Source organism: Marmota monax, unplaced genomic scaffold (assembly GCF_021218885.2).
Source record: "Marmota monax isolate L192 unplaced genomic scaffold, Marmota_monax_Labrador192_F-V1.1 WCK01_AAM20220418_F8-fsc00100, whole genome shotgun sequence".
NCBI lineage: Eukaryota > Metazoa > Chordata > Mammalia > Rodentia > Sciuridae > Marmota > Marmota monax.
This window is the reverse complement of record NW_026693872.1, coordinates 5256282-5277266: the sequence shown is the minus strand read 5'-3', so window position 1 is coordinate 5277266 and position 20985 is coordinate 5256282. Positions and strand designations below refer to the sequence as shown.

The 20985-nt window shown below is 39.8% G+C and overlaps 1 protein-coding gene across 1 annotated transcript in view; it reads right to left on the bottom strand.

The window, feature by feature from the left end:
* CUNH3orf70 (chromosome unknown C3orf70 homolog) overlaps nt 1-19085 on the bottom strand; it is a 75751-nt gene extending 56666 nt beyond the window's left edge. Inside the window, exon 1 of the mRNA XM_046462620.2 lies at nt 18705-19085. Within this exon, the coding sequence (XP_046318576.1) occupies nt 18705-18900 (196 nt within the window). The 5' untranslated portion in view covers nt 18901-19085. The remainder of the gene's footprint in view (nt 1-18704) is intronic.
* Nucleotides 19086-20985: the final 1900 nt, after the last annotated feature.

Genomic DNA, 20985 nt, shown 5'->3' with positions numbered 1-20985 from the left:
CAGATGTGAGAATTAGGGAAAGAACAATATTTGAAGAGTGAGTGGTCAGGTATTTTTTAAATTAATGAAAGACATCAATTCAGACTGAAGAATCTCAATGAATCTGAAACAGGATAAATAAAAAGAATTCCTTGGGCTGGGGATGTGGCTCAAGCGGTAACGTGCTCACCTGGCATGTGCGGGGCACTGGGTTTGATCCTCAGCACCACATAAAAATAAAATAAAGATGTTGTGTCCACCGAAAACTGAAAAATAAATATTAAAAAATTCTCTCTCTCTCTTAAAAAAAAAAAAGAATTCCACATCTAAACATGGTGATATGTAGATCAAAAACAAAGAGCCTGGGGCTGGGGTTGTAGCTCAGCGGTAGAGTGCCTGCCTAGCAAACATGAGGCACTTGGGTTTGATCCTCAGCATCACATAAATATATAAGTAAATAAACAAAATAAAGGTATCGTGTCCATCTACAGCCATAAATTAAAAAATTCAAAACAAAACCAAACAACAACAACAAAAGAGAGAGAGAGAAAGACAGGCAGACAGAATACTTAAGGGCAGTTAAAGAGAAAAAGAGGTGGGTAACCCTGAAAGGAATGTCAGTTGACAGCTAGCTTCTCCACAGCAACAAGGAAATCCAGAAGACAGCGGCTGATGTCTCCACTGGAAGACTATAATCAGTGAAAATATCTCAGAAGAATGGAGGTAAAACAAATAGGTTCAACTTCACTGATAATGCAAGAAAGGTAAAAATAAAACTACACTGACAGACTATTTCCCCTGTAACATGGCAAAATCTCAAAAACCTGGCAACATACCCTACTGGGGAAGCATACCAAGGAACCAGTCATTGTTATATGTTACTGGTGGGAGGACAAATTGTACAACCCAATCAACACTTGGCAATACTTCACACACTGACACACACGTTAATTCTCTAACACAGCAACCAGGTGCTAGGACTTTAAAGACACGCTTCCAAAGAATATAACACGAGAGGCTGGGGTTGTGGCTCAGCAATAGAGCTCTCACCTAGCACATGCAAGGCACTGGGTTTGATCCTCAGCACCACATAAAAATAAAAAAGAAAGGTATTATGTCCAATTACAACTAAAAAAAAATACTAAAAAAAAAGAAAAGAACATGAGAAACAAACAAAATGCCCAGCAATAAGAGATTGGTTAAAAATCTACTGCGTATATATGCAACAAAGTACCATACAAGCATAAGGAATGAGAAGGATCTCTATAAATAGATATGAAGTGATTTTTAGGATATACTGTCTAATGAAAAAAAATCATGAGGCAAAAAATACTATAGTATGACTAGCTTTTAAGAAAAATGGGGACCCCTGGAGCTATGGCTCAGTGGTAGAGCACTTGCTTAGCATATATGAGGTACTGGGTTCAATCCTCAGCACCACATAAAAATAAATAAAATATTATTTAAAAAAGGAAACATGAGCATGTATAGGCACATATATATGTATGTTATGCACATACAATGTACATAATTTTGCAAAAAGAAACAGAATAAACACAAAATGAATCAAAATCCGATCTATAAGAGGTGAATGAGAATCAAGTAGAAGTACAGAAATACAACTGAACTTTTTCAGTATTCTTTTTAATTTTGTTTGTTTGTTTGGCACCAAGGATTGAACTCAGGGGCTCTCAAACACTGAGTCACATCCTCAGCCCTTTTTGTATTTTTTTATTTAGAGATAGGGTCTCACTGAGTTTCTTAGGGCCTGGCCTAGTTGCTGAGGCTGACTTTGAACTTGTGATCCTCCTGCCTTAGCCTCCAGAGCCACTGGGATTACAGGCTTGTGCCACTGCACCCAGCTATGTACGTTGACTTCTGAACCACAAATTTTTTTATATATTCAAAATCAACAGTCAAAAGGGTGGAGGCTAGTATTTTCAGGAAGATGGAGTGAACATACTTTTCCCTATTCCTTCCCACTTAGCATAATTAAATATCATTAAATATGAAGCAAAACAGAAAAAGACAATGAAAGGCAGACAGAAGATGCCTGAACCACTAGAAACCTCAGGGCCAAAGAAACCACCAACCCAATGACAGGGAGTTCTCAGGGCTTATTTTATTGGTGTTTGTCTCCTTTCATGTATCCCAGACACCTGTGAAGAGTTGTCAACCAGGAAACCAATGGAGCAGAAAAAAGCAGCCCCAACACATGCTTTCTCTTTCTAGCCAACAGGAAAGGAACAACCTAAAACAACAGAAAACTTTTAGATGATAACTTCTCAGCACCAGTCAACCATCAGAGGAAAAAAAAACACACAACTGTATATCCCCCCCTAATTCATGCCAGCAAAGCCTGGGGATCGGAGGCTGAAGGGTAAGCTGATTTCCACTCTGAAATGCTCTGATGAGGTACTTCAACACCTTACCCTGGAGGTGCCGGAGGCCTAGTGAAAAGTCAGGACTTCATGGTAAACAGGCCACACCCATGGTGTAGGGGAAGACCTAAAAGAGAGCAATAGCTCCCACTCCCATCCAGCGGTAAGAAGGAGTCACACACCCAGAGTACCAAAGGGAGCCGAGTGTGAAGTCTGGATTCTACGTTCATCTGGCAGTAATGAGGCAGACATGCTCCTTCCCCTGCCAGAATGGTATGCCTTTTTTTTTTTTTTAAAGCCACTAAAAATACCAGGTTTAAATAAGACCCAGAGTCCCATAATATAATCCAAAAATGTCTGGGTTTTAATTGTAAATCATTTGTCTCAGCAAGAAACCAGGAAGAATTCAAATGGAATAAAAAATGACAATCAACAGATGTCAAAACTGTGATGACAGAAATGGTCAGAACTATCTGTCAATGAAGCAGCCATAATAAAAAAAATGCTTCGGTGAACAGCTATAAGTATGCTCAAAACAAAGGAAGACATAAAAAGCCTCAGAAGAGAAACAGTCTCTGGAGAGAAACAGAATAAAGAGCCATATAAAAATACAATAACTAAAAAATATAATAACAAAATAAATACAATAATACCAAATAAATCACATTGACAGGCTTGACAAATGAAAAGTTTTACTGAATTAAAAATGGAGCAACAGAAATCACCCAATTTAAACAAATAAAGAGAAAGCATACTTAAAAAAAAAAAAAGGAAGAGCCTTAGGGAACATGCATGTATGATTTTTTAAAAATCTAATATCCATTGTTTTATTTTTATTCTAATTTGTTATATATGACAGCAGAATGCATTACAATTCATCTTACACATATAGAGCGCAATTTTTCATATCTCTGGTTGTACACAAAGTATATTCACACCATTTATGTCTTCATTCGTGTACTTTGCATAATGATGTTCATCACATTCCACCATCATTTCTAACCCCCGGCCCCCTCCCTTCTCCTCCCACCCCTCTGCCCTATCTAGAGTTTTTCTACTCCTCCCATGCTCCCTCTCCCTACCCTACTATGAATCAGCCTCCTTATATCAGAGAAAACATTCGGCATTTGGTTTTTGGGGATTGGCTAACTTCACTTAGCATTATTCTCCAACTCCATCCATTTAACTGCAAATGCCATGATTTTATTCTCTTTTATGGCTGAGTAATATTCCATTGTGTATATACACACCACATTTTTTAATCCATTCATCTACTGAGGGGCATCTAGGTTGGTTCCACAGTTTAGCTATTGTGAATTCATTTTACTGGGGTCCTGAAATGAACCATTGGTGTTTCCTGGTTGACAGGAAGAAAATAAATGAAAAAGAAGAAAAATAAAGAAACAAAAAATAAAATGGGAGGCCTAATCCCTAACATATCAATTACATTAAATGTAAACGGTCTACATACATCAAATAAAAGACTTAAAAAGCATGACGGGCTTTATGCTACAAAGAAGAAACTCACTCCATATTTAACAGTATGGACAGGATAAAAATAAAAGGAAAAGACAGGTCATGCAAGCATTAACAAAAGAAAGCAAGTGTGGTTCTGTTAATTTCAGATAAAGTGAACTTTAGAGCAAATATAATTACCAGAAACAGAGAAATTAGATAATGACAAATGGGTCAATTTTACAAGAACACATAACAATCCTAAAATATGTATGTACTAAACAAAAGAAATGCAAATGTAGGTCCAGCAAAGACTGACAGACTTGAAAGGACAGATCCACAACTGAATGGAGATATCCACATCCCTCTTTCAATCACCAACAGAACATATAGACAAAAAATAAAGATGTAGACAGTCCCATTGAATAAACAAAGAGACACATTTCACCCAATAACAGCAGAATACCCATTCTTTCCAAGTGTTCATGACACTCAGTCCATATCTTGGGCCATAAAAAATCCTCAACCATGTCATAAAAATTAAAATCATATACAACATGGAATCAAACTAGAAATTAATTCACAGAAAGATAACAGGAAAATATCCAAACACCTGGAAACTAAACTACACTTCAAAATCTATGGGTCAAAAAATCAGTCTCATGGGAAATAAAAAAAGATACAGTGAATTGAATGAAAATGAAAATAAAACACATCAAAATTCATTTGCAGCTAAAGCAGTGCTGAAGGGAATTTTATATCAATAAATGCATACTCTAGAAAAAAAAAAGAAAATGTCTCAAGTCAGTAATCTAAGCTCCCACCTCATGATCTGAGCTATAAAAAACAGCTTTCAAAATAAATCCAAATGGAGAAGGAAAAGCATAATAAAAATTAGAACAGAACTCAAAGATGGTAGACAGAAAAACAATAGAGACAATCAATGAAACAAGCAGCTGGTTCTTTGAAAAGGTCAACAAAAATGAAAAGCCTCTAACAAGAATACAGACAAAACACACAAGTTACCAGTACCAGGAATTAAGCAGAGGATATCACCAGACACATTAAAAACATCAAGAGCCTAACCAGGAAATACTACGAACAACTCCACACAAAAGGTTGACAACTTAGAAAGAAATGAAACAACTCCTTTAAAAATGCATACTACCATAATTCATTGTTAGTAACTCATTGGTAATAATGAATAGCCTTATAACCACTGAGGAAACTGAATATGTTTCAATTGAACTGAACTGAATTTTTTTTTGTAGTTGTAGATGGACAGAATGCCTTTACTTTATTTGTTTATTTTTTTAATGTGGTGTTGAAGATCGAACCCAGTGCCTGAAGCATGCTAGGCAAGCGCTCTGCTGCTGAGCTACAGCACCAGCCCGTAAATTGAATTTTAAACTCAAAAAAAAAAAAAAAATCTTCCAGGTCCATATGGTTTCACTGGAGGTTTCTACTAAGCATTTAAAGAAAAGTTCATATCAAGTCTAGACATTTTTATCCAGAAACTCTGAAAGGAAAAACTTTCCAATTCATTGTATGAAGGTGGTATTAGAATGATACCAATTCAGACAAAGACAATACAAAGAACAACAGACCATCATGACTCAGGAATACAAACATAAAAATCCTTAAACTATTAGCAAACAGAATTCGGCAATACATAAAAAGAATTATATAGCAGAACAAAACGGGGTTCATTTCAGGAATGTGAGTCTGGTTCAATATTTGAAAATAAACCAATATAACCCACCATATTAATAGGCTAATGAGAAAAAATTACAGGATCACATCAACTGATACAGAAAAAGCATTTGAAAATTTAATACCTATTCACGACAGAAAAAAAAAAAAAAAAACTCTCAGAATAGGAACAGAGGGGACCTTCCTCAACTTGAAAAAGAACATCTACAAAAAGCTTACTGCTGCCATTACACTTAAAAGTGAAAGATTCAGGGCTTTCCTTCTGAGATGGGGGGAAAAGGAACAAACACATTCTCTCACCACTCCTATTAAACCCAAGGCTAGAAGTTCTAGCCAGTGTAATACAACAAGAAAAGGCAGGGTGCAGGAAGGCATACAAATTTGAAAGCAAAAACTCAAACCATCCCTGTTTTAAGATGGAAGACTGTCTCTGTAGAAAATCCAATGGAATTTATTTGAAAATTTAAAAACCCTCCTAAAACTAAAAAGGTACCTCAGCAAGGTGATAGGATCAAAAGAGAATACAGAAAGTAAATTGGATTTTTACATGCTGGCCATGAACCAGGACTGAAAATGTAAAAATATTTACAATCACTCAAAAAATTTAAATGTTTATGCAAAATTCTAACAAAACGTGTAGGACTCATATGCTAAAAGCTATATAATACTGACGAAAAACATAGACATCTATAATTGATACACAGATTTATTGTGATTCCTATCAAAATACCAGCAAGTTGTTTTTATATAGATTTAGTCAAGATTATTCTAGAATTCATATGGAAAGGCAAAGGGACTAGAATAGCTAAAATAATTCTGAAAAACATAAGTGGAAAGAATCAGTTCACCCCATATAAAGATTTCTTATACTGTGCAGCTATATCAGACTATGATATTGCAGCAGAGGAGACACACAAGTCACCGGAATATGATAGAAAGTCTATAAATAGACCCATAGGATATTATTTTTGACAAAGGCACCAAAGCAATTTAATAGAGGAAAGCAGCCTTTTATTCCATGGGGCTGGAGCAAATGAACACCTATATACAAAAAAGTGAACTTTGGTCTATGTCACCCACTTCATGCAAAAATTAACTCAAAATGGATTGTGGGGTTAAATGTAAAACTTAAAATTGTAGAACTTTTAGGAAAAATGAGAAAATCTTTGAGCTCTCAAGCTTGACAAGAATTCTTAAAAGCACCAAAGGCACAATCCATCGAAGGAAAATAAAAAACATCTGTTATGGTGAGTACTTCTTTTTATGTATTGCTGAATTCTATTTGCTAATAGTTTGTTAAGGATTTTTACATCTTTTGTATTCATGAGTAATGTTGGTCCATAGTTCTTTGTACTATTTTGTCTGGGTTTGGTATCAGAGTAATACAAGCTTCATACAATGAATTGTAAAGAAGAGAACAAAAGACATGAAGAAACATTTCACTCAGGAGGACATACAAGTAGCATACATGCACATGAACACCAGCCAATAAATAAATGAAAATGAAAATTCAAACAAGGCATCAGTACACACTTTTTGACTGAACATCTGTGCCCCCATGTCATGAACGGTGAAATCTATTCATCAGAGTGACTGTATTAGAAGATGGGGCCCCTGAAAGGTAATCAGGTTATAAGAGTGGAATGCTCATGAATGGGATTGGTGCCCTTCTGAAAGAGAAGCCAGGGTGCTCTTTAGCCTTTTATCCTCCTCTCTATTAAAGATACACTGATAAGTCAGCAATCTACAACCAGGAAGAAGACCCTCAATAGAACCCTACTATGTCAGTACCTGGAGACTGGGCTATCAACCTCCATGACAAGTTTATAAGAAATAAATGTCTTCCAGTGGCTTGGGAGGCTGAGGCAGGAGGATCTTGAGTTCGAAGCCAAACTCAGCAATGGCCAGGTGCTAAGCAACTCAGTGAGACTCTTGTCTCTAAATAAAATACAAAATAGGGCTGGGATGTGGCTCAGTGGTCAAGTGCCCCTGAGTTCAATCCCTGGTACTGCACCCCCAAACAGAAATAAACTTCTAGTTTATAAGCACAAAATATGGTATTGTGTTATAGTAACCCAAACTAAAAGGACACCTCTTAGTGGCTAAGACAACAACTGCGACTACACCAAAAACTGGCAAGGATATGATGAGGAAATTGGACCACTCACACACAGGTGTGAGTGAGGAGGAGTGGTACAGTCCCTCTGCAAAATGGTTGGGCAGTTTCTTTAAAATATTAAACATGTAACTACCATACAACCCAGAAGTGGCATCCATGGACATTTATCCAGGAGAAAAGAAGTCACACAGAAAAATGTACATGAATATTTACATTTTTGTTTATATTAAAACTGGAAATAATTTAAACATCCTTCAATGGGTGAATGGCTAAAGAAACTGTGGTGTGTGTATGCCATGAAATGCTAGTCAGCTGTGAAAAGAAACTAGGGGGCCGGAGCGGCTCTCCCACTCAGACCATGTCACTTTACAGAGTGTGACTTTTACTTACCCTTTCAATAAATCTGTGATTTGCCTATTTCTAAGAAAGAAACAAAGAAAAACAAATAAACAAACAATTGATACACTCAGCAACCTGGATGGACTTCCAAGGAGTCACGGTGAGTGACAAAAGCCAATCATGAAAGATTACACCCTATGTGTGTCCATGTTTATGCATTCTGGAAATAAAACTATAGAAATGGAGAACAGTTTAGGGATTGCCAGGGACTGAGGAGGGGTTGGGGCCAGAGAAGAAGCATGTGTGGCTCTAGAAGGCCAGCATGAGCCATCCCTGTCCTTTATCCTGACTGCACCAATGTCACCTTCCTGGACATGGTACAGTACTATAGCTTTGCAAGGTGTTACCACTGGAGAACTGGATAAAGGGTACTTAGGACCTCTTTTATACTGCTTCTCGTGACTGCAATTATCTCGAAATAAAAGTTTCACTGAAAGAAAATCTAGCAATTGATCAGAATGAGAAACAAGAAGAAGACCATTAGGAAACAGACACGCAATTCAACAAACGGCCAAGCTCAGTGCTCTTTCACTACACCTCCCTTCTAGGATTCCATCTGAAGACAAAGGCATGCAAGGAATCTTAAACTTTAGTCACCGGTTTGTTGGTGGTGGTGGTACCCATGTAGTAATTTCTAAACTCTCTTGTGTGCAGCTGAGCACAGAAGGAATGAGTAAATAGGATGATGTACTGTAAAGCAGGGTTTAATAACAAAAAAAAAAAAAGATGAAGGACACCCGGCGATGCAACAGCATCCAGTGGAAACAAGCACACCCAGAGACCAGATGATGGTTTTCTCACCGTTTCTCACAAAAAAAGAACCTGGGATTCTGGGAAAAATACCAGCTTTCTGATCTGGGCCAGGGAATTATTAGACAAGCCTGGACAAACCTGCTGTGCCAGAAAACTGGGAAGTGATCAACAAACAAGAAGACTTGTGAAAAGGACAGACGCAGATGCCAGCTTGAAGGAACGCTTCCTGCCCAAACCTAAGGCAATTGAGCACCGAAAAGAATTATGACATTTGATTATGATGCACCAGACAAAAAAAACAACACTTTACAATAACAATTAAAATGAAGAACTGCAGGTAAAGAAGAGAAACTCCTCCTCAGAGAGAAGGTGCCATTGGATGGCAGTAGGAATGACATATTTAGATCATTAAATGACACATGCAAGGACCTCCAGTCAATGCAGAAATCACGGTGTTAAAGTTGGTTGGAGAGGGTGGGGGCTGCAGCTCAGTGTCAGAGCACTTGCCAAGCATGTGTGAGGCACTGGGATCCATCCTTAGCACCACATAAACATAAACAAATAAGCCAGGTGCAGTGGGACACACCTATAATCCCAGCAGCTTGGAGGTTGAGGCAGGAGGATCCAAAGTTCAAAGCCAGCTTCAGCAATGGTGAGGCACTAAGCAATTCAGTGAGACCCTGTCTCTAAATAAAATACAAAATAAGGCTGGGGATGTGGCTCAGTTGTTGAGTGTCCCTGAGTTCAATCCCTAATACTGAAAAAAATAAAAATTAAATAAGCAAATAAAATTAAGGCATTCCATCTATTTTACAACTACAAATTTTTTTTTCTTTTCTTTTCTTTTCTTTTTTTTTTTTTTTGTGGCACTGGGGATTGAACCCAGGGCTTTGTGCATGTGAGGCAAGCACTCTACCAACTGAGCCATATCCCCAGCCCCATAAAAGAAACTTTTTTAAAAAGTTGGTTATGGAACAGGATATCCAATATCAAAGTATCACCAACCATACAAATTACTTTTTAAAAACAAAATATCACCATAATTTTAAAAAGAAGAAACAAAAGGGAAGAGATAGATCTGCCTACAACAGGCAACCTGGCAGTAACCACCTCAGCAGCCGCAGTAGTGGAGCGCCTGACATCCTGTGTCTTTTCTCGTGACACTGACAAGGTCACCTATGCAGCAACCTGACAAAATTTTAACAAAAATCTAATCGTGAGGAGACAATTAGGCAAATTTGTAATATGGGCATCCTATAGATACTTATCAGGGACTCTTCAAAAAATTCAATGTCATTGGGCTCGGGATGTGGCTCAAGCGGTAGTGTGCTTGCCTGGCATTCGAGGGGCGCTGGGTTTGATCCTCAGCACCACATAAAAATAAAATAAAGATGTTGTGTCCACTGAAAACCAAAAATAAATATTAAAAAATTCTTTCTCTTTCTCTCTCTCTCTCTCTAAAACAGAAAATTCAATGTCATAAAAAAAGTAACATTGTTTCAGAATGACTAAAGGAGACTAAAATAAACATATGTGACTCTGGATGGCACCCAAGTTTAAAAAAAAAAAAAAAAAGTCAGTCAGTCATAACAGTCATTTTGTGTGCTTTTGTGTCCTTCAATTTATTCAGTTTTCTTGCTTCTATATAACTCTAAGGATAATCACAATACTTTGAGGCTGACATTATTATTATCGCCATATTGAAAAGAGGAAACTGCCAGGGGTGATGGCACACACCCATAAACCCAGCTACTCAGGAGGCTGAGGCACAAGTTCGAGGCCAGCCTGCACAAGTTAGCAACAGCGTGTCTGAAAATAAAAAGGACTGGGATGTAGCTCAGTGATAAAGTACCCCTGTGTTTCAATTCCCAGTTATGGAAAGAAAAAGGAAGAAAGAAAAAGGGAGAGAGAGGAAATTCAAAGACAGATTTAAGTAATTTCCCGAATTATATAACTAGAAAATGGGAAGAGCTATGATGGAAACACAAAGTCCAACTCAAGAGCCTGCCACAAGGACGCTACATTGTCTAATCCACTAGTTTGCTTATATGTTCTTAACCCTGGAAAGTAGGGTTTTTACTCCTGTTTTATAGAAAGGGACACTGAAGCTGAGAGAGGTTAAGAAGACTGTCCAGGGTCACAATGCTGAGAGGTAGAAGGACCATGATTAAGACAGGTGTGTCTGACATCAAAGCTCTTGTTCTTTCTAGGAAAACTCTGCCTTCCACTGTGTATGTATAAACCATATGTTCATTTTCAAAAAAAGCTCATTTATGAGACATATGTCAAAGGCATTCCTAGGTTTATCTGAGATCAATATTACTTAATTTCTCTAGAAATACTCTTTCCTATAATCAATGAGATGCTATAACATGAAAGAACAAACTTAAATGAAACGAAGGTTTTGTAATGTAATAAATTACCACAGAAAGGTCCTCAAAAGCCATCTGGTTCAAGTCTCAGTTCAACAGGTCTGCAAGTGACAATTCAAATGTCTGTATGCAAGTCTAATACCAAAAAAGGTTTGCACCTAAAAGTTAGGAATTATTTGAGGATATGACATGACAGAAGCTTCATGCTATACAATATATTTTTGCCTATTTTTTAAAAAAAGTATCATTGTACATTATCAAACTTGTGGGTGTGCAGATTGAACCCAGAGATACTTTACCACTGAGCTATACCAAATCCCATTTATTTATTTATTTATAAATAAATAACTGGGGATTGAACTCAGGGGCACTTGACCCTTGAGCCACATCCCCAGCCCTATTTTTTTTTTGTCTTTTATTTAGAGACAGGGTCTCACTGAGTTGCTTAGTGCCTCCCCATTGCTGAAGCTGCGTCTGAATCCACGATCCTCCTGCCTCTGCCTCCTAAGCTGCTAGGATTACAGGCATGCGCCACCACACCCAGCTTTTATTTTTTATTTTGAAACAGGGTCTTGCAAAGTTGCTGAGTCTGGCCTGGAACTTGCTATCCTCCTGCTTCAGCCTCCTAAATTGCTAGAATTACAGGTGAGTGCCACCATGCCTGGCCTCAAGTGTTTTTTAATAGCACAGTTTTATGGAGTTCACAAACATCCATGTTGCAGATAATTGCCCTTCTCTTAAAATCAAAAGCCATTCTTACTTAATTACTTAATTTCTGCTTGTTCCAAAGATAATTTAAAACAGCTGAATTCCTCCTCAAAGTACCTTCAGCAGAATCAAGAAACCAGCAGCCCTGGTGCCAGCTGGTCTGTCACATTCTGATGCACAGCTACTACAGGCCACCAAAGGTACTACATGTGACCTTATGTGAGTTTCCTGATCAAAAAGAGGACAGTAAGAGTGTTTGCCCCACAAGTTTGTTGCAAGGTTTGAATAAACTAACACATACAAAACAATCCCTACTGTGCCCTTCTGTACTTGTTATTGCTGAGGTCAGTGCAGTCGTGACTGAAGCACCACTCAGATGGAAAGACGCCATCAGTTTTCCCTACCCATCAACTTTCCCTACTTGGAAGAGCCTCGAAGAAACTCATCCAGAACCCTATTCTTCTCTTAAAAAATGTCTTCTCATCCTTGAATCACTAGACATGGTTAGAATCTTCATGCTCAGGAAAAAAGCATAACTAGAGTTTTCTACCTAATCAGCTTCCCACTCTTTTTTTTTTCTTTTTTTTTTTTTTTTTGGTGGGGGGTCTGGGTTTCACTGTCAACCTTTTTGAATACTTTCTCTCTAGCTAGTGTCATAGAAATGATTAAGAAGTTCTTTAGAAAAACCAACTACCTTTCCCCTAGGGAAGTCAGAGCTTGACCCTGTTGAGTTTCCATAGAGTTGTATAAAAGCAGGAAAAACAGAATAACATGAGAAATATCATGCTAATTTACTAACAGAAAGAAGCATATTTCCCTAAAGTCCAGACATTTGAATTTTCTAACAGCTCCTGTCTCCGTGCAGGAGAGCTAATAAACAGGAATTATAGCCGCCAGGGTCTGCAGGGACAGCCCCGCCCCAAGCCCACCCAGGCTAGGCAGCATACCACCTTCTCTCAACAGTTCCCGAAAAGCACCTGCTTTTCCAGTCCCCATTCCTTCCACATTTCTAGGCTGCCCATCTACCTTCTGCTGTGACAGTCTTTCTTTAGATATGCTAATACCATCTATTAGACAACATCAAGTCCCACTCTTCCTGCTTTCAACCTGAAAGAAACCGACATCTTTTAAGATGTCTTCTGCAGAAAGTTGAGCTCACCTTTTATGTGATTTTACTAAGCCAACTCTGAGTTCTGCTGGTGGCACCTATGTCATACCTTGTACACCCACTCAACCCCACCTGTCACCTTCTAATCACTTTCTCTTTCTTAACCCTTCACTTGGGCTGTACTGTTCAATATCCAATGACCTTTTTTTTTTTTTTTTTTTTTTTTTTTAATTTTTTATTGTGGGTTGTTCAAAACATTACAAATTTCTTGACATATCATATTCCACACTTTGATTCTAGTGGGTTATGAACTCCCACCTTCACCCCATACACAGATTGCAGATTCACATCAGTTACACATCCATTGATTTACAAATTGCCATACTAGTGTCTGTTGTGCTCCGCTGCCTTTCCCATCATCCACCCTCCCCCCTCCCCACCTCTCCCCTCCCCTCCCCTCCTCTCTCTCTACCCCCTCCACTGTATAACCCTGAGGGTCTCTTTCCATTACCGTGCAATTTACCTTCTCTCTCCCTTTCCCTCCCACCTCTCATCCCTGTTAAATGTTAATCTTCTTCTCCTGTTCTTCGTCCCTACTCTGTTCTTAGTTACTTTCCTTATATCAAAGAAGACATTTGGCATTTGTTTTTTAGGGATTGGCTAGCTTCACTTAGCATAATCTGCTCTAATGCCATCCATTTCCCTGTAAATTCTATGATTTTGTCATTTTTTAATGCAGAGTAATACTCCATTCCAATGACCTTTTTAAAGTTCTCATCTTCTGGATTTCACTGCTGCAATGCATACTACCTGCCCATTTCTTAAAATTTCGCCATCACTGGCTTTAATGAAGTTGAGCTCTCTGGCTTCTGCTCTGCTCATTAATTTTACATTGCTCTGTAGCACCAATGGTGGTTCCAAGTCCAGGTCCTAGAATCAGTCATAACACGGATTCAAATCTAGGCTCCAGTCCTTACTAGCTCTATGCCCAAGGGAAAGTTCCTTAACCTCTCTCTCTAGGCTTTTTCTCAGCTCTAAAATGGATATAATGACATAACTGACTAGAAAGTACTCAGTATATTAAGTTTACTCCAGCACAAAGTAATCATTGAATAAATATTAAAAATCATCTGTGTCCTAATCAAGGATACTCCTGGCACTCTACCTCCTTTTTACCTTGAAGTATTACTGCCACAAATAGCTTGGATTCAAACTTCAATTACGTATATTCCTAAAGTCAAGGCTCAACCTTTCATCCTCCTCTTCAGTAAAGAAAATTACTACTATTACATTTCAAGAGTGTCTAAGAATTTGCTGAAAATGGGGTTCATCTTAGTATTCTTTCTTCAAATACTCGTTTCCCTTGGCTTCTGAAATACTATTCATATATTTCTTCTATAGCCATCTCTTCCAAGTCTCCTCTGGAAGTTATCTTCCTGGGTCCAGACTTTAAACACTGGTGTTCTAAAGGAAAGCCTAAGGGTTTTCTTCACTTCTCCCCCTTGGCAATCTCACACTTCACGGCTATAACTGCAAACTATAATAAGTAAATGACCTCCATGTTATCTCTAGCTCAGACCTCCCCCCCTTGAGTTTCTGATTCTTTATCTAATGGCTTACTGACATCACCATGAGATGACAAAAAGCAGCTTAAACACAATAAATCCAAACACAGATTCATGATCTTCCTCCCAATCCTGCTTCTCCATCCATTTAAGCTGCAAAAGGCAGAATTCCAAAAGTCCAGAAGTTATTTTTAATAAGTTGCCTCTTATTCTTCAAATCTATTGAGCTACAGATTTCACCTCAGATTTCTCTCAAATCCACCCACTTATCTCTATCTCCACCAATCTATTTCTTTTTCCTTTTAAATAATCTGTCCCCACAAAAATCTACCTCATAATACCTGCATATGGTTTTCCCCCATCTCTCCACTAACCAAGTCATATCTTTTCCTTTCTCAAGACTCCTCTTAGAAACCTTCACTTATGGCCAGGAATGGTGGCACATGCCTATAATCCCAGTGGCTCAGGAGGCTGAGATAGGAGGATTGAAGAAGGTTCAAAGCCAGCCTCAGCAGCTTAATGAGGTCCTAAGCAACTCAGTGAGACCCTGTTTATAAATGAAATACAAAAAGGGCTGGGGATGTGACTCAGTGGTTGAGTGCCCCTGAGTTCAATTCCCCAGTACCAAAAACAACAACAACAACAACAACAAAAAACACCTTCATTTATTAATTCAGTCTAATATCATTCCTTACTAAGAAAGTTTAAGTAACAGATTCAGAGTCACAGTTTATTCAACACCATAATCTATCTTTATTCAACACCATAATCTATCTTTAACACCAATAGGAGATGCTAGAGTTTTGCTCCTAGACATCAAAAGTCAGTCATCACCCAAATACACTAATTATGTAATAATGCACCAAGCACTGCATCTATGAATATGAATATATATATATATATATATATATATATATATATATATATATATATAAAAGCTTTCCACATCTTTTATAAACATGTTCATTTTTTTCAGCCTTTTCTATTCAATAAGGTTATAAGTTTTACAATTTTAACATCAGTTATATATTGCTAAACTTCCTTTATTTATTCTGAATCCACCATTTTCAAGGAAAATATAGCATGCAACTTTCCCTAGACTCTGCTTAAAGGGCAGAATCCAGATGTATTCATATTTGTATTATTTTTATAATAATGTCTCATAAAGAGAAGGTGCTTATGACATATGCATGCTTAGAATTGAAGTGTTTCATGAATGAGGGAGAGAAAGAGAGAGAAAGAGATAGAGAGAGAGAGAGAATACGAACGAACTTCTTAAGTATGTTGACTTATTTCTCCTAAAGATAAAAATGCTATTTGGGCTAAAAGGGGTAGAAAGAGTTGATGACCAATCAGGTGAGGAGACCATAACACAGCACCTGGCTGCTTTTAATGCCACAGCTCCTTGTGAATGGATCACTAAACTGCTGCCCAGGCAGGAAGCATGAGAATCAGAGCCTGGCCGAAGACTAGAAAAGAGCAAATGAATGCAGGTCTAAATTTAAAATCAGAGAGAATTGTCACAACAGTGCAGCATACCTGACATCAATCCTTTTCAAAATTCAGATCATTTATTCAAAATCAGCTACTATTTAGAAAAAGTGGTGAGCATTTGTGGAACCAATCTGAGTTATACCATTTAATGTGTATGTGTGTGTGTGTGTTTTGTTTTTTTTTTTTTTAGAGAGACAATTCGTAAGATAGATCATAGATCAGAAAGAAGCAGTAAAAATCCTGTATTGGTAGGATTGCAACAAAGTCATCTGTCCAACTCTTGTTACAGCCATGTGGATGTGAGAAATAAAAGATGGATAAAAGTATGCTTAGGTGACTAGGTAATTGTGTGAACAACTTTAAGTAGTCATTAATGAATTGCTATTGAGTTTCAGAACTCTATAAGTTTTTCCTAATTTTCCTATTCTTATTAATAATTAGAATGAAGGTATATAAAGTTAATATACACTGTTGGCATCTAAGATGGGCATGACATGAACCTAGGAGGAATAACTAATATGTATTATTAAAAAGCTGGAATGAAAAAACATAGTAAGAAAAATAGGTTAATCTTCCTAAAATAAGGAAAAAGATCTAAGGTTATCTATACTTGTGTCTAAAAATATACCTATAATTTTGAAAAGGAAACTGCCACAACTGGCTTAATTTTCCCCATAATATTTTTTTTTTGAAGGGCCCGTTCAATGGCTCTAGTTGATAGCAAGCTTAGTTCAATGTGACAGCAGCAAGCTCAGTATGACAAGATGTGGATATCAGAAGAGCTAATGTGACTCTATAGCTGCAGCAACAGAAGTATCTCAAAGATGGGAATGTAGCAGTCTTGCTCCACTCTGGTCTGATCAGACCACAACTGGGATACTACCTGCCTTTCTGTGGTCACAATCTTTACAGGATCATAACCACATTGGAACATGTTCAGAAAAGAACCAGGATGCTTAGAAGCCTGGATACTCTTCCATAAAAGGGCAAAAGGCAGTGTAAATTTATAAACAGGACAAAACAATGGCTTCGAAGGAAAATGGTGGCTATCTTCATTCAGTCACTCAATGAACATGAAGTTCAAACCTATTACAGAAAACACCAGGAAAATCTATTTCATTATGAGAATGGCCAGGGATAAAAAGATAAGAGTCACTGTCTGAAAAAAAAAATTCCCATGCATATAGATACATATATGTAAACAGCTCAAACAGCCATATTCTGAAAAAGAATTTGTTCTATATGATCTCATAAGGCACAAATAGGACCCGTGGAAAGAATTTAGAAAGTAAAGATTTCAGCTCTTTATAAGGAAGAATATTTTAAGAGTCAAGGCTAATGAAGGAAGAAGCTAGCTGATTAGACTGTAAGGTTTCCAACAGTAATGGTGCACTTAGAAGGGATGCTGTAAACAGGCACTGACTTGGACCAATTTAAACCTTCCTCATAGTCCACACTATGCCTCTGCAGGAAAACTGCCTCACCAGACTCCTACTTGTGTATTTTAGCACCCAGGTTTCCCGTGATTGCTACTTCCAACTATGTAACCTGTCCCCATTGCTTTCTCTAAGCACAATAAGAATAATGTGACATAAGAAGAAACTGATCCATCAGCAGATGGAAGACAAAAACAGTACTGCTCCATGTGCTTTGAATTTGTAAAGAAAATGCAAGGATTTTCTATCCCTTAATTCACAAATTCGACTAAAAATATCCAATCGTGTTCAGTTAAGGTAAAAAGGGATTTGTTATATACGCATCTTTGGTGAGTCACTTTCTTCTAACCAACAAGGAAAAAAATAATATTAAGTTCACTTGAAAATTGTGTCCTAAATAAGCACACAAAAACCTTCTAATATTATGTGGAAACTAACTTTAGAATGTATTTCTAAAAAGAAATGATTCATCAGATAGAGAAGGCCAAATACTATGAACTAATCAAATTGTGGAATTCTGATTAAATGGCTACTTAAGTTTAATCTACTTAAAAAATCAAAGGCAGCATAAAGACAGAGAAAGGTCCCGGACCATGTAGTTCTAGCTTTCATACATTAAATTAAGATCCTTCAAGCGTATCTACAAGTCAGTTTATTTTCTAATTCTTAAACACACTCATAACTTGGATCTAAATGCTGCAACTGGGTATCTAAAGAGTGTGCCCTCCAAAACGGTTTCTTTAAACTTCCTGGAAGCAATTGCTCACATTTCAGCGCTTTCTCAGTTGGAATATGATCAATGGGACAAGTTCAATTTCCAAGACTTTTTTAAACAGCAGTCGGGAAGCCAAGTGAGAAAGAAAGTGAGGTGCTTCTTGCACCACCCACCCCGCAACGGAGGCTTCTCCTCCGCTGACTTCTCAATACACGGCCTGGACATTTCTGGTACCAAAGAAAAAGCTTGCCGGGACGAGGGCAAGTGACCAGAGCTAACCTCCCCCCCCGCCCCCCCGGGAATTCCTCTCGTTGCCAAGGCAGCGCAAGCCCAGGCATTGCGCTCCAGAGCAGTTCTAGAGACCCGGAGCTCAGCGCAGCCCCAGCCTGCGGCGCGGCAGCCCCGGGAGAGCGCGGAGCCCCCGGCTGCACCGCGCCAGCCGCGACCCGCACGGCCCCGCGGGCGCCCCCAGGACCGCGGTGGTAGCGGACACGCGGCTCCACTTACAGTGACACCATCCTAGGTGACAGCACCAGTGCAGCTTGAAGCACTTGCCATGGCTGTGAGTTGCACAGATCGAGAGCCCGTCGCACGGCTGGAAGTCGGGTCTGCGGGCGGCGCAGCTCCGCGCCAGGGCCTGCGCCTCGTCCACTTTCTCGCTCTTCCAACCCCGTTCGGGCGCCGGCGCGGCGGCCGCACTCATTTCCTCTTCCTCTGCACGGAGCCGAGGCCGGGAGCCCGGAAAGTGGCGTCTGGGCGGACAGAACGCTGAGCCGACTGCAGACGCGGGAGGGCGCGGCGACCACGGCGGCTGGTGCGCGGCGGTCCCAGGCTCGAGGAGGAGCCGCCCCGGGCTGCTGCTGTGACCGGGCTGGGCCTGCCGCCTCTCTCCGCGCCGCGCCCCCACGCGCACGCGCACAAGCACACGCGCGTTCTCGCCGCCACGGCTTCCGCCACGCGCCCTGGATGAGCCCGGCCTCCTCACGCACGCCTGGCCCAGGAGCGCAGGCGTTGGCGTCGCCTCCCTCCAAGGCGAGTTCCTGCAGCTCACTCCCTGTTCCTCCGACAGACTCCAACGGAGGACCCTTAAGACAAACGCGCCTTGGTCGCCTTGTCTGGCCATGCAAACCAGCTCACAAGCACGCTTCCATCACACACTTCCTCCGAGCAGAGTCGCCTGGAGAATGGCAGACACGTGCACACGCTCCACCGAGGACTGTGCACACAGCTCACACGCCCGCCCGACCCTCTTGATCGGAGGCTCTGGAAGCGTCTCAGAGCGAGGTGTTCTCCCCCTCCTCCCTCTCTCCCGCTCTCTCTGTGTCTTACACACACACCCACACACCCACACACACACTAGCCTCTTTGCAGGCGCTTCTCACATTTCTCTCATTCACCCTTCTCATGCGACCAGAGAGAGTCCTAGGGGACACATATGCCCCCACGCACGCTCAATCCTGGGCCTGCCTTCTACTCCCAGGTCCAGCTCAGGATAGTGGCCAGCACCACTACTTCTTCCCTCTGACACCCAACTTTTCCAGTCTGCAACCCACCTGACTTAATGGGAAAGCCACCAACTGACTGCAGTCTGTGTGTGTGTGTTTGTGTGTGTATGTGTGTACCTTATGCACTGTTTGATGAAGCTTGCGTGCACAGATGTGTGTTAATGTAGCGTGGGTGATATCTGAGTGGAGTGTGTATGTGGCATGCAGGTGGGTATTATATAGTGTGTATATGGCTGTGTGTATGTGTGTGTGGCAGTGTGGTGCATGCGACTGGAATGGCAAGTATGTGCATGGTGTATAAGGATGGGTTGGCATGGGTTGGTACACAAATAGTGCTCATGTCTGCCTTTCTTTTAGTGTTGGTGCCTACCCTGGCCAGTGGGTATGACTGGCCTTGCTGGTGGCTGCCTGCCACTCCCCCACACACTGGGCTTGCATTTTTCCCTCCTGGCCACAAGTTGCTCCAAATAGATTTTCCATGCCAGGCCCTGCTGCTGAGAATAGACCCCAAGCTGCATTCAGTGAAGAGAGAACAAAGCATTTGCTTTTAGGGAGCATTGTTGGGGATTGGTGTTTCCCTGCAATGGGACCAGAACCCAGCCTGGAATGCAGAAAGGGATGGGACACCCTTATTTGCCAAACGATTTTCAGAGTGCCGGAAAAGTGCCTATAATAACTGATGTTTCAGGGAAAAGAGAGCCTTTCAACACAAATGCTATGCTGGAACATGTTTATGCTTAAGTCCCTGTTCTCCACTACTTTCCTTTCCTGTTTTGCACTGAAAATGAGACTCATTCTGGTTTACAGAGAGCCAAATTCATCCTCAAGCCCTGAAAAGCCGTGATGCCATAGCAATCTTTCATCATTTTTCCTTTTATTTAACCTTGGCTTGAGAAGGAAAATGTAATTTGCATATATCTGATTCTAGTGAAATCTTTGTTAGGGAATGGAGAGAAACTCACTTTGGTGGGAAAGGTATTTTCAAGAAATGTCTGAATCTAAATCACAAATGATGATTCCCCATTGACCTAACACTGAAACAAATGTAAACAAGAGGCTTCATCTTTCAACCTTCCTCCCTAGGTGCCCACCCCACTCAGTACATAGCCAACTTATAAAATCCACTCCTTCCTGCTGTTAAATACATATTCTAGCCCACCTCAGAATAACATGAGAAAAGGAAAAGAAAATCAAAGGAATGCACACCATGTTATTACCACACCAAGCCAACCAAGAATTTTTTAAGGAAGGGGTATTTCCATCTGTTCTACCCTGTATTTCTC